The sequence below is a fragment of the Tinamus guttatus genome, unplaced genomic scaffold (genome assembly GCF_059628265.1).
Source record: "Tinamus guttatus ecotype Peru unplaced genomic scaffold, ASM5962826v1 Tinamus_guttatus_pri_ptg000118l, whole genome shotgun sequence".
Classification (NCBI taxonomy): domain Eukaryota; kingdom Metazoa; phylum Chordata; class Aves; order Tinamiformes; family Tinamidae; genus Tinamus; species Tinamus guttatus.
In genome coordinates this window covers 192,914-206,908 of record NW_028288652.1, presented here as the reverse complement: position 1 = coordinate 206,908, position 13,995 = coordinate 192,914, and the positions used below count along the sequence as shown (strand labels likewise).

General features: G+C 38.3%; 1 protein-coding gene across 1 annotated transcript in view; it reads left to right on the top strand.

Annotated features, from left to right (window-relative positions):
- EFNB2 (ephrin B2) overlaps positions 1-13,995 on the top strand; it is a 41,747-nt gene that overhangs the window by 14,855 nt on the left and 12,897 nt on the right. Inside the window, exon 2 of the mRNA XM_088521347.1 lies at positions 5,860-6,143. Within this exon, the coding sequence (XP_088377473.1) occupies positions 5,860-6,143 (284 nt within the window). The remainder of the gene's footprint in view (positions 1-5,859; positions 6,144-13,995) is intronic.

The following is a 13,995-nucleotide window of genomic DNA, read 5'->3' as shown; positions in this document are numbered from 1 at the left end:
TGGCCCTGCTGCCATTTTGTGTCCTGAGTGGCAGTTGGAATGAAATAACCACTTGGTCAGGGCCTTTTCCAGTGCGCTGCAAGTGCATCACCCCTTGGTAGCCTGAAAACAAAATGAGATTTCTTTGGGTATGGGAAAGGGCAAAGCTGAGGAGGTCCTGCATAACCCAGGATGGAGATTACTTATGGTTCCAGGGTTGAGTTTCAAAGCTCACGATTTCAAAGATGTTTCCAGTGAAAGTGAGAATCATAAGAACCGTAGTTTCAGAAACCTGGGTTATGGTTTTTTATAATTTGGCTTTGTGTACTTTGGTACTTTCCATTAAAGATCTTAAGAGATTAATGTGAATATATTTGTTTGTTTGTTTATTTGAATTCCATTGGTTTCTGTTCTGCAACTCTTATTAATGCAAGGAATCCTTGCTTGCATGAATAGTTTCATTAACTACATGGAAAAATGTCATATATAAATAAAGGTTAGTAGATTAAACTTCTTACATTTATTTAAATTCAGAAACGTATTTATTTTAACATGTTCTCTAAAATCATGTTAGAGTATTAAAATAATTTAATAACATTGCCTTGACAGAAGCAGCTTCTAAAACTCATTCAAAATAATTTAATAATATGAAATGCTGCACTTCCTTCATTTTCAAAGTTTCTTTTGCAAGTCCTGTCATCTTGTCCTGTCAAGCCTCGTGGTATTTTCTTCTTGCAGACAGTTCATGCAAGAGAAGTGCCTGTCTTTTTCAGCCAAATTCCATACCCATTTTAAGGCAGAGACTCTACATTAATCTCTTCTGATGAAGCTCATTTTTCTCGCTCTTCCATAGCAGTTCTTGATCCTGTTCGCAGTGAATTCCTGTTCACTTAATCCACTTAAACTAGGGTGAGATCAGTCCTATAAAATCACTGCTCCTGCAAAGCAGTGCAGCGCATTTATCACTGCGTGAGGCTTATATCCACATGGCTTATTTTCAAATATGATACTGAGCATGAGGGAAACTAACGTGAAAGTGCTGCAAGGAGCATGGTTCTCTCCTCTGGAGCACGTTTGTCTCTGTTTACGTCTTTGGCATTCAGCAAAAGTGGTTTTCATCTCATTCAGCAGGCTGTGATTAGGCCACTGCTACTTTGCTGAAATCACTGGGATTTCTTCCTGTAACTTTTATTTGCTTTGCATGAAGCCATTATGGCTTTTGCCTTGCTTAAATATTCCTTCTGTGTATCAGACTCAATTTTAAGAAGCATTTTAAGCATTTTAAGAAACATCTTGATTGTTGAAGTTTTTAGGGTTATTTTTGTTATATTAAATTAAAACTAACTGCCTAGACCAATTAGTTCAGGTAAGATATTAAAGCACAGAAATTTGGCAGTGTTTCCCCAGTAAAATATATAAGACTTAACAAGTAGTAACACGCTTTCTAAAATTGCATTTATGACTAGTACGTAGTTTAAGCTAAGTATTACATTTTTACACACACACACATATGTGCTCATGTGTGCATATATATGATTGTAAAAAGCCTGGCAAAATGTTTTTTATATCAAAATTAATTAATCAAGAGTTTGCTTCTCTGAGAATTTTATATTGTGATAACTTTATAGTTTCAGATGTGAGTGTTTAGTAAGGAATGGTAGAATATTCTCAAAAAAAAATCTGCTGACAGATAAAGTACTAATTCCATGAGAATTTAATACTGTGTGGGATAAGATGGGTTTGAATAGTTAAAATTATGGAATGGTACTGCATAATTTAATTGGGGTTAATGCAGTAAGATTCTGTAAAATCTAAATTAGATCCTTAAGACATCCATTTGAAATGTTGTAGAATTAAAAATTCAATTTCTATAGAATTTAAAAATCAAATGTAACTTCTTTAGGAATTTGACCAGTGTATTAACTCCGTATTAAAGGGGCAGTAGAAGCATAAATGTAGTACAGAAAATAACTGTAACACTGATAGGAGTAGAGAATAGACTACTCCTTTCCAAGTCCACTTCTTATTTATGTGGTATGTGGATATTGATCCAATTAATACTTATTTTTAACAAGGTTGGAAACCTCAGGAAGTTGCTGTTACTTGATAATCTATGTGAGTAGTGGGAAGCTGATGTGATGGATTCACATCCATGGACAAATTTTGTATAGATGTCAAATGTCACCCTCAATTCACCAACTTTGGGATATCAGCGAAAACACAGTCTTTATCCAAAAATACCAGACAGAACGTGTGTTAACTGAATTTTACAGCTTTTCTGTGCTTTCTCACAGTAAGCACTATGATTATAAATGTGAGTAAGATTTTTCAAAATGCTCTAATCTCATTTTATCTGACTGCTGGAAGAAATAAGTCAAGAAACTGGCTGAGTGTTTCCCCAAAGTTTCCATTGGGAATCTATATTGGTATGTAGGTTTTCCACTAAGGAATATTTATAGTAAGAAAGCGTGGTTCCAGTGCTGTCAGTCTCCCAACTACTCAAATAGTGCGTCAGTATCTGGAGTAACCATCAGTGTAATGTAGCCTCCTCTGGGTGTCATTTGTAGGATTCAGAAAACATCTTGATCCAAATTTATTGTATTTTTGTTTGAAAAAGATCTTTAATTAGTTGAAGGCACGTTCTATTCACACTTTTAAAATCAGTTTATAAATTTTATTTTTATAGCTGCAGTCTTGCCAATATTTTATAAGTGTTGATGCTACCCCAGAATGCTTAAGGCTACATTAACAGTTGCAGAAATAAAGATTTGGGATAAATTCACTCTTGCTGAAATCTTGGTTAACCTATATGAAAACCGTATATAGTCTTCCTTTTTAAGATATAAAGTTTTCAGAAAAAAAGATCATAATGGCAATACTCTTTAATGCTGTTCCTTGGCATTTGATAAATAGCTTAGTTTCAGAAAATGTTTAGATCTAGCAGATGATTGATTTAAAATCTTTATAAAAATACAGTAGCAAGACTGTTCTTACGCAAGTGGTTGGATAAAAGTCATGCCTAGCTATGGTCACTATAAATTTTTGTGGTGAAACAGAAATGCATGAGGTAAAGCTTTGTTTTTATTCTCTCCATCCACATTTATAATTTACTATTGTAAGAAAATAAGGAACGTAAATTGGAAAAATGCATTTCACATAAAGGTAACTGTCAAAATGACGAACGGTGGAAAAAAGTTTCAAGAAAATCAAGTTAGCAGATTAATCCTTTCACTTTCAACCTTTTTTTTTCTTTCTAGTCTTATCAATGTTAGATCTTAAACCATCAGAAACTGAAGTGGAAGCAGATTTTTCAAGCTTAATTCTCAGACTGTGCAGACTTCAGACACATAGCTAGAATATTCCCCTGCCATAAAGTCTAACGAGTGCATCAGTTAAAGCTCTTGTAAAATGAGTTTTAGTTGTCTGTGGGGGGTGGTTCTGTCCTTTACATTTTATAGGGCAATTCCTAGCTACTTAACCAAGACACATAAATGTGCTTTCTATTTAGTAGTTGTTTCTGAGAATTGCCCTGCATGCTGCCTATGAACCACTCCTGTTTGAGCTCATAATTTGTACAGAGGATTTGTACGTTGCTACTTAATTAAACACATAAATAGGCACAATCTAAAGTTAGATTTTTTTTAATTTTTATTTTTATTGGAGCATCTTCTAGGTCGTATTGTTGATAGTGATAGACAGGTGTGTGCTTCTAACATGATGAATTTATTATGCAAAATTAAATTGATTGTCTTAAAAACAAGGATCTGGTCCTGAGAAATCTTGTGTGTCTCTTACTACCTGTTCCCATTATGTGAAGTAGACTTGCTGCAAGTGGGAATGTTTGCAGCAGTGGGATCCTATGGTGGCTGGCCTTTGGCCTGGCATACAAAATGGGAGGAAGAAGTGTAATTTTAATGTCCTAGATTGCTGTGTTGGAGCAGAGTAAAACTGGGCTGTGGTCAGACAAGATGATGAAGTTAGTAGCAAATCACGTGGGTGGGCTCAGAAACCGTCGCCGCTCCTTTGGCCTCTGCCTGGTTTGCGTCGTTCCCTGGAGCTGCCCGGGAGAGCCTGTGTGTGTAGCCGCGATGCTGGAATCATAGAATCATAGAATCATAGAATCATAGAATGCTTAGGGTTGGAAGGGACCTCTAGAGATCATCTAGTCCAACCCCCCTGCATACGCAGGGACACCTAAAGCACGTGGCACAGGACTGCATCCAAGCAATCCAATCGCCTGCCTGATGCAGTCCATCCTTACCCATTCCCTCCCATCGCCGGCAGCCTCCCCCCGGATGGGTCCTCCCAAGGCCGCTGACTCCTAGGAGGGCCAGCGCTCAAGAGGAGGTGCAGCTTTGCCAGCCTCCAGCACACCACTATTTTAATAGCCGGGGCCAAGCCCTCTTCCTATAGTCCAGAAATTACACCGCGCTACACAAAAGAGCGCAGTGATTTATACATCAACAGTCACTTTTCTTGCCATAACATTTCATTGTTCTTTTCCCCTAAATCTGTAATTATGTGTTTTTGTCCCGCTCCATGCTGCTTCACAACAAACATAATTCTCACACAGGCTTTGTGAGTGAAAATAATCCCACTCAATTAGCGCAGATCATAAACTTGCATTGTGTAGGAGCAAGCAGTTGTGAGTGATAGATGTGAAATTTGTGGCATCTTATGAGCCCTTTTGCTCTTGTAGCAAGTTGTGCTCCAGTACTAAGAGTTCATGGTGAGCTTCTTTACCTGAGGGAAAGGATGGAGGAGGAAAGAAAGTCAGCCTTTTAGGTCTGTGCATTAGGGGCCGTTGCATTGTTGGCTGTAGTTCTGAAGCTGTGCTTCTTGGCCTAAGTTGGAACAAATATCTCTTCAGGAGCAAAACAGAAAACCAAAATCCAAGTCTGTTTTGGCTCCTGTCCATGTGAGATCAAGGCTTCTCATCTTGTGAGTGAATCAATACTATGAATAATTATTTATACTTTCCTTTCATGAAGAAGTGTTAAAGTTTGCATATTAGTTAATACTCATAGCAAAGGTATAAGATGAAGTCTAACCCAAAACATAAAAGCTCACTGCCAATCTGTGTAAGCAGTCTTTATCTCCGCTGAGGTAAAAGCGTAGTCGCGTTTCACTTGTAACACACACACGAAAGAGTTAAATTAATAACTAAAGGTGGACTTTGCAAAGAGAAGAGATTGCAAGGAAGTGATCACACTTTTAGGCTGAATGCGTCATCAGGCTGAATGCATCAGAGGAGTGTTTGCACTCCTTGGGTCAGGTGGGCGTCCAGTCCCTTGTTAGTTTGTGAGCAGAATGCTTCATGAATGATTGGTATTGCTCTGTGTCATACCAATGTGCTCTGTGTTACCAATAGCAGTAATCAGCTTTTTAATGCCTTGTTAAATCTTAAGGACTAAATTGTTTTCTTCCCTGCACTTGGAGGAGGGTTGGCAGATGATTCCTGTCATTCTTCGGAGTCCAAAATTAGCACAATATATGCAAGTATAGTAGGAATGTTACCAAAATGGAAAACCAATATTGTGACACTTTGTATCCCTGTCTGTTATGCATGACCTACTGTGGAAGAAACTGTGGTGCCTGCGACAGACACAAAACCTGAAGTTCCTAAAATGGGGATAAAGGCTGTAAAACTCAATCCATCTGTAATTTCTAAGATTTAAATAAACATCTTGTTGATATTAAGTCAGGCACAAACTATTAAGAGCTGCTTTGCTGACTCTGTCATTTTGGTTTGGAAACTGTTTGTTCTTTTCTTCCTGTTCCAGTGGCTACTTTTTCTGAGTGTTTTTTTTATCAACTGTCTCACATTTTCCCTTTCTTTCTCCCCCCCCCCCCCCCCCTTTTTTTTATCCTTTCTTTTAGATTCCTTCCTGGACAAGGATTGGTACTATATCCACAGATAGGAGACAAACTGGATATTATATGCCCAAAGGTGGACTCTAAAACTGTTGGTCAGTATGAGTATTACAAGGTCTACATGGTTGATAAAGACCAAGCAGATAGCTGTGCTATTAAAAAGGACAATACACCTCTGCTCAACTGTGCCAAGCCAGATCAAGATGTTAAGTTTACCATCAAGTTTCAAGAGTTCAGCCCTAATCTCTGGGGCTTGGAATTTCAGAAGAACAAGGATTATTACGTCATATGTAAGTTCAAAATAACTGCTGTTCATTCTTTACTATATATGTACATTATACACAGACTAAGAAGAATTTGAATGGGTTTGTATTTTTTTTCCCTCTGGATTTTTATTTTTTATTGACAACTTGTTTTAAATATTATTTCCATAGGGCCTGAGACTTTTCTTGTTATCCCTGGTCTGCCTATATGAAATTAGACTGTACTTTTATGCCTGTAAAGGGTTTTTTGTTTTGTGCAAATATGCTGTATTGTGTGTCTTGTGTTTAGATTAAAAGGTTGTGTGTAGCTGAATTAAGATGCTTCCTGCCCACAGCTCCACAATGGTGCCACCTCGTTGGTCTCCCTGAGGATGCCTTTACCTGGGGAGCAGGATGGTCACACAGCTCTGAGCTGACATCCTGCCTGAGGTGGTTTGCTGAGGGTTTCTTGCAGGAAACACCCTTGGGCCACGCTGGTTGCCAACTTTGTCAGTGTAATTTCAGCACAAGGGCTGCTGGTGGACTTGGGCTGAGCACAGCTGCCTACATACCCACTGTGACCTTACCATAGCTAGGAGGGTTCTTGGGCTGAAAACTAATCATCTAGCACGTTCTTGATTTTTCTCCTTTTTCATGGTCTTGAACTAGTCTGAAGATTCCTATGTGGGACACTTGAATGTGCGCAACGAATTAGACTTTGTGTGAGTTTCAGGCTGATCAGGGTCTAATGCTTCAAAACTGATCTGGGGGTACCCACTGAGTTCAGCGGTTCAGTTTACTAATGGTGTGTAAAGTTAGTGACAAAGCTTCAGCAATGCAATGATTTACATTAGTTTTCGTATTTGTCACTGTGATGCTATGGCCTGAGGAGCTCTGGGGACATTTGAGGCCTTGGAGCTTTGGGAAAGGATGAACATTTAGTAGGAGCTGGGCGAATTCAATGCTTTGGGTTTTCTGCAGTTACGAGGAAGTTAGATATTGGCCCATCTTATTCCTCCCATCTCCTTGAAAATTTGATTGTTGGAAAACACAGAGAACTATTTAATGTCTCCTACTATAAGTATTTCTTAATCAAAATATTATTACTCTTAAAAGTGCTTAAAGCATATTAAAATGTAAATTAAACTTGATATGGAATTAATGATATTTCCTACCGGTGCACACAATATTGTTATATATGAAGCAGGTTGTATATCACAGGAAGTAACAGTTAACTGTTACATATATATATAAATGGTATAATCGACTAATTAACAAAAGGGAGATACAACATGTCATTTATTGTTTTTTAGGCTTTGACAAAAACATCTCTTAATATGGATGCTTTCTCTGCTTAGTCAGTGGGCATTTAATAACCTCATTCCATTTAGGCAACGTTAAACTTGAGCAAAGTTCCTACCAAAATCTGTCGAGATTTACCCAGGTAAAAGCTGCTAGATTAGATTTTAAGAGCTAGTTGTCTTTAATTCTAATGAAAATTTGCGACATAAAAATGTCCATGCTAAAATAGTTGGTTTTAATGATGAAATATGTTCATTATTTAATTTTGCATTTGAAAAAATCTGCAGCAGACCAGTTATAATGGAATAAATGGCACTGATATAATTATTATTTCAAAATTATGGGCACAAATGGGACTTTCTGATAGACTGTCAGTTCTGTCATATCTCTGTCATGGATTTACCCAGAGAATTATTAAGTATGGCTCATTTTCATTAGTTTTGTATAATTATTTCATTACAGCAATAAGACATAATAGACATTGCATTTCCTGGAATATTACAGTATAGTCTGTTTGATAGAACTTGCTCAGCCTCCAGCTTAATGGCTCAGAAATCACACTAGGCTTGCTGTAATACTGGAGCGCCATAAAATATTACTTATCTCGCTTCTGGCATAAACATTTGGCTAAATTATTAGTTTTGGCTAAGCTATTGGTAGTAGGGGGAGCTGTATGTTTGGTAGGTTTGAGTAAAGAGCTCAGAATAAAGACATCCTGAAGCTAAAACTCTTGCTGTTCTGCCATCCAGGGAGAAAACAGTAAACTCAGCGATGTCGGTCTTGAACTAGAAACGCTAAGTATGTAAAGATTAGATCAAGGCTCACCAAGGATGCACCAGTTTAGAGAGACGCTCTAACTAGGTGGGATTTCAACAGTTCAAAAGCTTTTGAACTGATAAAGCCTTGCAAGAAGTAAGTTCATTTGGTCAGGACATTCGCTGTCTACTTTATAAATAATAAAATACAAAGCTTATGACCTGACATAGCCTTGCAAGAAATAAGTTCTGTTAGTCATGACATTTATTGTCGATTTTATAAATAATATCATAGTTCTTAATCATGTAAGGACATAAGCTTAATCCGGACATGAACTATTGGTATAAATCCCTATTCTCTGGCCTGTAACTTAACAGGTGTGTACAAGCCTAAAAGAGGAATGTACTGGGTCTCCTCCCGACTCAGATACACATGAATCACTGCTCCTTTCATTCTTTCTTTTCTGCTTTTGGGCGATTTTTGTGTTTGTCTTCCTGTTTCTTTCTTTTTTTCCTTCTTCTTCTTTTTCTTTCTTTTTTTTCTTTCTTTTTTTTTTTTTTTCATTGACGTGAAGGTGACAATGTATTTTGAATGGAGAATGGATCTGAGCTGAGGGGTTACTGGGCCCGGCGTGTTTACAGGGCACGTTGTGGTTGGGTCAACAGCCTGAACCTCATACTGTTCATACTGACAGGCTGTTGTTAGTGCTTGCTGTGTCTTTTTTCATCTTGCCATTTTTTAAAAATGCAGGATATTTTGTGGAGATGTATTAAACAGTAAAATCTCAAATCAGATTAGTCATCCTGGGAGCCTCTGAGTAGCAACTTAGTGGTGTTATAACACAGCATAAAGGAGCTTAGGGCATCCTGTGTACTATTAGGGAAATGTGATTATACGTTAATTCTTCAAGCCATCATTTTATATCACTCAGATATATTAATGCTACATATATTGAAAGAAATCTTTTTTATTCATTACTGCCCTTAATCTAAGCATATAAACATGAAGAAGTATTTTTTCTTGTTCAGCAATTAGATTGTAGAAGTACCCTCACAATTTTAAAAAAGAGAAGTTTCTGACCGGTTTTCATATTTAATGGCACTTTAATCCAAAAAGAATCAATTTTCTAGAATGGCAGCAGAGCAAAATATCCCTTGATATATTGAGGTTCAAAGAGTTAATGCTGCTAACAGCAGTACTTGGGAAGATGATTCTGCATGGTATTGTGAAAGTGAATAAATGATGTAACAGAATGTCCTTGCTTTTCTGTTCTTTGCCTTCATCAATTTTTGGTTCCTTAGAAGTTAATAGATTCCTTTCCCTACAGTTACCTGATTTCTTTCCAAAAAAACTGGGGAAGGTCAAATGTACTTGCGATCTGAGACTTATTAATGTTCGATTAACCTAAAATATGCAGCCACTTAGCTAGTGTATCATAAGTCTCTAAAGAAATCCCTAATCGGATGCATGAAGATACATCATGCCCAACAACATAAATATCGGTGCGAAGGACAAAGTTAAGCAGAAGGGTGTGCAAATTTGAAACTTTGTGGTTTGCATTAAAAAGTCCCTTTATGTCTTTGCTGCACTTTGGGAACGAGGTAACGTTTTCTGCTGTTGTGCACTGCCCCGAGTGAATGGGCATCGCATGGGACATGAGGATCCGCAAGTCCTTGGCTGATCATCTGGTTGTGTTAGTACCTCCCTCGGGTTCAGTGGCTCCTGGATGGAGGGAAGATGGGTTAGTGCAGGACAAGCATATATGTATGTGTATGTGTGCATATATATATATATATATATATTTATGCGTGATAGGGAGTTATTCTGAGTCCAAGGGCTTGGGCTCATTGTACCAGGATTTATCACAATGGCTTTTCTCCACCCCTGAGCCCCCCTGGCAGCCTTGGCCCGCAGTCACGACCACGGAGCGCCTTGCGGCAGCGCGCTGCGTTCTCGCTGCGGGGCTGTAGCGGGGCGGCCTGCAGGACGCTGCGCCGGGCGCAGGACAGCGGCGCTGCCCGTGCCCAGGGCATCGCTCCTGAGGTCGCCTGGCCGAGCAAGCACCTGCTCAGCGCCTTTCATCCCTTCTTGTGCACGAAATGAAATGAGGATTATGGGCCACTGGCTTCATGAATGTTAAAAAAACTAGTCATTTGCAATGAAGTCTTTGCCTGTTTGAAATTTTTAAAATATGTGTGTATTTTTTTAAATCCCTGGGAAGCACTTGAAGCTTGGGGCTTGGCTGAGGAATGTCCCTAGAAAAGGTTCCCATGAAGCCCTTGCTCTGCCGGTGACCTCATTAGCTGGCCCTACCGAGGTGGTGATGCTCATTGGCTTTGACACTGGCCAAATGGAATATGCAGCTTTCCTGAAAACTTTCTGTCAACTTTTTTCAAGTGACCCACTTACATAGTTAGCCTCTGGCTTAAATTAAAATTAAAATACATATATTTTATATATATGTATATATGTTTAATCACTGACTTTATACTCTGCTACTTTTCAGATTAATACTTCAATAAATGGAAGCTTTTAAAATCTAAACAGCTAATCTGAAATTTTATCCTTAGCTGGATTTAAAAAAAAATCACAAAATTTTTATGTTTTCGTTTTCTGTTGCTGTTAAACTATTGGAGGAAGAATGCCTTAAAGGACAATGGAGACTGTGTGCTGAAATATGGCCCAGGTGGGAAGCGTAAATCTCAGTGTAGCCAAGCAGATTTACATTTAAATGTTATTTTAGTATTCTGACAAAACAGTTTAAACGGTAGCTAATCTGGTCGGCTGAACAGTCTGACACCTCTTTGACACAGACTTCAGCCTGCGGTCCCTGTAACCTCCCAATCCCCCAGCAAGAATTACCCAAAAGGAAAACCGAAGAATTACCTTTATTTTGGGGTTAATTCTGCACCAAACAAAGGCTGAACAAAAAACATAGCACAATATCAAATCCTCTCTTGCAACAGAGGCATTATTTGTGCTTTTCTCTATATACATATTAAAAAAAGACTCAGTGGTTCAGCAATCTAATGTTATTTGTATTTTGGTGGTTGTTCGGGAAAAGCTCTGTGATAAAAGCTACCCTGATTTGGGCTGTACTTAGATCACATTTTTTCTTTCCATTCTCCTCCTCCTCCTTCCTTAGAAAATAAGATAAATTATTTCTTCCTCGTGTAAAATGATATCCAGAGGTCAGTCTTTGACTTCTATGAGAGTCTTTTAAAGGGGTATATCAGCAATACCACTTAGCTCTTGTTGAATTAAATATAAATAGAGCTCATACAAATAATATTATTGGAGAAAAAAAAAATCAGTGTCTGTGCAGCTTCAGATTTCTAACAGAGCCCAAGACCTGCAGGATTAATGGAGTCATGTTCCTTTGGGGTTTTGTCCCAGACCACACAGGTCTTGTAAGAGAATAAGGCTATTTCAGATTGATGGTCTTTGTTCATATTCAGTGCCATTACCTAGGCGATACTGACAGTTTATCTCCTTTAAAGTGGACAGCGATAGTTCAGCAGGAAATCTGTTATTATTGCTCTATTCCCAAAGGAAGGAAATGAAAGGACAAGAATGCTTAGTTTGTTAATTGGATAGCATCTTGTGAAAAAAAAATTATCCCCTCCCCCCCTAAAAAAGTGTTCAAAGTAGATTTGTAATTGGGTAAAAATGAAGAATAATTATTCAGACTCCAAGAAATAATTATTTGGAAAATGCTCAGGAATTAAACAGATTGTAATTTTTTTTCAGGAAACAGTTTAATATTTTTTCTCATTTTTATTTCACTTACAAATAATTAATAAATACACAATGTACTTTCACAAAGAAAAACACAGTATTCTTCCTTAGAAACCTTATGTAGTTAGTGTGTTTATCAATGAGGAAGGACACTTGAAGTTCTAGCAAAAACAGCTTCAGCCCCAATCCTTAACAAGCTGTGTATATTCTTAGTTTTATATATCCACCTTTAATAGGACTATGTGCAGAAGACGATGGGATTGAGTGTGCATTTTATATGGCTTATATGTAGGATGTGATTAACCTAAAAATAAGGTGACATACTGAGGAGCAAGGCTATAATATAAAGTAACTAAAGCCTAGTAGCACAGTAGCATACAGAAGCCCATTTAACTTTCATTTGTATATAAGTTTAGCGGTGAGTCAAAGTGGGCTGATCAGTCTGTTCTATGCAGGTGCTTGTACTGTATGCTATTTTTTAAAGTATTTTAACTCTTCAAATAGAACCCAAGAACTGCATAAGCATCTGTAAAGGCTTTAATGAAATTGATTTTAAATACTGAGAATTGTTTTCCTAATTAAAGTCTTTGTATGGTTGAATTGGAGAAGAATTTTCTGGCACTGAATTTTCTGTATGTGAGAGGAGAGTGTACTTTTGTCTGAGAAATTCATTATCGACAACAGGGTTGAAATAGCTAAAAAGAGAGGGTTAAACATCAGTTTAGATTAGTTTGGATTTTCTTTCATGGTTTAAGTCCATTCTGAAGACTTTAGAGGAAGAGTATTTCAGGATTTATTTCTGATAAATCAGACTAAAACTCAATCCTAATGAGAAATCTCCACAGTCCCTAATTCAATCTCAAAGATATCATGCATATTTTTTTGAAGAGAAAAGAACAGGATTAGTTGTAGTAGTTCTTGGAGTAGAGCCCTGTTAAATTGTTTTTTCTTTTTTTTAAAAAAAAAAAAAACATATTCAGAACTTCAATTGTTAATATGATTTATCTGTTTCCTGCTCAGTAGATGAAGACAGCAAAAAAAGACTAAACTGCAGCAGAAGACTTGTCCTTATGTGCTTGCAGTATTCTAAGTTGCTGCGAGAGAAACAGAACTCTGAATCCAAACCCTGCCAAGGAAACTGAGAAGTGGTGGGTTTTCAAGTCTTATATTTTAGCATGTAAACGCCCTAGCCCAGAGCCGTGCGAGTGATCACAGAATGGTTGAGGCTGGAAGGCACCTCTGGAGATCGTCTAGGACAAACCCTTTGCCCAGAGCAGGGTCAAACAGGTTACTCAGGACCTTGCGCAGTCGCGTTGAATACTCAGGATGGAGACTCCACCACCTCTCCGGACAACCTGTCCCACTTTTTTTTACCACCTTCAGAGTAAATAAAGTTTTTAAAATATGTTTTAGCAGAGCTTGTATTTCAGCTTTTGCTCATTGCCAGTTGTCCCGTCGCTGGGAACAACTGAGAAAATCTCTCTCTGTCTTGTTTACTTCCCCCTGAGATACTCATACACATTGATAAGCCTCCTCTTCTCCAGGCTGAACAGTCCCAGCTCCCTCACACTCTCCTCATGTGAGGGTTCATCTGGTTCCTTCATCATTTTCAAGGGCCTTTGCTGAACTCTCTCCAGTACGTCAAGGTCCCTCTCACACTGGGCAGCCCACAGCTGGACCTAGCGCTCTGTATGTGGCCTCCGCAGTGATAAAACAGAGAGGAAGAATCACCTCCCTTGACCGGCTGGTTAAACTGTTCCTGAGGTAGCCCAGGAAGCTCTCGACTTGCTTTGCGACGAGGGCACATTGCTGGTTCAGGTCCAACTTGTCCACCAGGACCCGCAGATCCTTTACTGCAAAGCTGCCCTCCCCCCAGCTGCCCCCTTTTCCTAATAATTGCACCTGCCTTCCAGAGTCTGCCACAGCAGTTTCAGTAGCAGCATCAGACAGTTGTTAAATAATTTGTGTTGCAAAATAAAAACTAACAAAGAGCATAATAATGTTATACTACCACATACTAGTGACATACGAAAACTGTATAAAATCCTTATTAAAAGTACCTGCTTTCCTGTCTAGTTTTGGCTTCTCAAAATTCTGAGCTGTA